This window comes from Perkinsus marinus (assembly GCF_000006405.1).
Source record: "Perkinsus marinus ATCC 50983 genomic scaffold scf_1104296958290, whole genome shotgun sequence".
NCBI classification, from domain to species: domain Eukaryota; phylum Perkinsozoa; order Perkinsida; family Perkinsidae; genus Perkinsus; species Perkinsus marinus.
This window is the reverse complement of record NW_003206819.1, coordinates 1-1,121: the sequence shown is the minus strand read 5'-3', so window position 1 is coordinate 1,121 and position 1,121 is coordinate 1. Positions and strand designations below refer to the sequence as shown.

The following is a 1,121-nucleotide window of genomic DNA, read 5'->3' as shown; positions in this document are numbered from 1 at the left end:
AAGACGTAGGTGGGGTTTTCGAGAACGCCTCTGATGCTTTTGCGATGATGGGCGACTCTAAGATGGTCCTTGGTGGTGTCCTCGGCTATGCTTTGAACACTTTCGCGTATAATATCTGCGCTGTTAATGTTACTAACTCTGCCTCTGCTATCCACACCACTATGCTTGATTCTACTAGGACTATTTTTATCTGGCTCTGTTCTGTTATAATGTAATATTCAGGGCTAGTTCCGGAAAATGTGGTATCGGAAATTACTACGTCAATAATGCGACTCTGAGATCTATGTCATTGTCAGAGCTCTCGAGTCGAAAGTGATACCACAAATCTGCGAAATTGCAGCCCTAGTAGCAGTGTTGGAATATGTGTTCGCTTTCCTCAGCTGAGCTCAAGAGTTTCTTCACTTAGAAGCTTGTATAGAAATTCGGGTAGATATATACAGAAACTAACAAGAATTTTCTGCAATTTCCCCACAATTTTTATATCGTCACCAACACATGCGGTTGAGCACACCGCGTAGTAAATCACGCTTTTCGCTGCTCGCCACGCTTCGTTGTTTGACCACAGGTACTATATGAGTGATGATCACTCGTTCGGTGAGCCGTTAACTCCGTACTCGCTCATACAGCTCGCCGGCTTCGTCCTACTCGTCTATGGTGTGCTTGTCTACGACAATATCGTGCGTCTCCCGTTCGGCCTGGCTGGCACTGAGAAGGTAACAGTCTTCCTCTCTGGGTATTTTATGGTTTTTCCATCAGGTTAATCCGTCTCGGGCTCCCATGTCGATGTCGATGTCTGCTGGTACTCCTCTCGAGCGAAAGCCATTCGTTATGGACGACTCAGCCAACTCAATTTTATCGTCTATGTCGAATAGTGCTCGTCCTCGTCGTGTTACCGTGAAGACTGATGTTCATGAGCCGTTACTCAATAATGCTGATACACGGGTGTAATTGGCGTACTCTACCACCGACTCGCGGCCTCACTTCCTGTTGATCGCGGTGGTTACATCAGCCGCCTCTGTACTTCTACTGAGAAATACGAACCTCCATTTCTGATTCGAATGTCGCTACTACTTCGAGTGGTTCAATGTTCCTCATTGAGTGCTGTACAGTTGAGCTGTGTG

The 1,121-nt window shown here is 46.5% G+C and overlaps 1 protein-coding gene across 1 annotated transcript; it reads left to right on the top strand.

Moving 5' to 3' along the window:
* Positions 1 to 47: 47 nt before the first annotated feature.
* On the top strand, positions 48 to 948 carry Pmar_PMAR004554 (hypothetical protein; the record flags this gene model as incomplete). Its single annotated transcript, XM_002774334.1, has 3 exons — positions 48 to 211; positions 566 to 713; positions 757 to 948. 3 exons carry the CDS (start codon positions 48 to 50, stop codon positions 946 to 948), a joined length of 504 nt encoding a protein of 167 aa, XP_002774380.1.
* Positions 949 to 1,121: the final 173 nt, after the last annotated feature.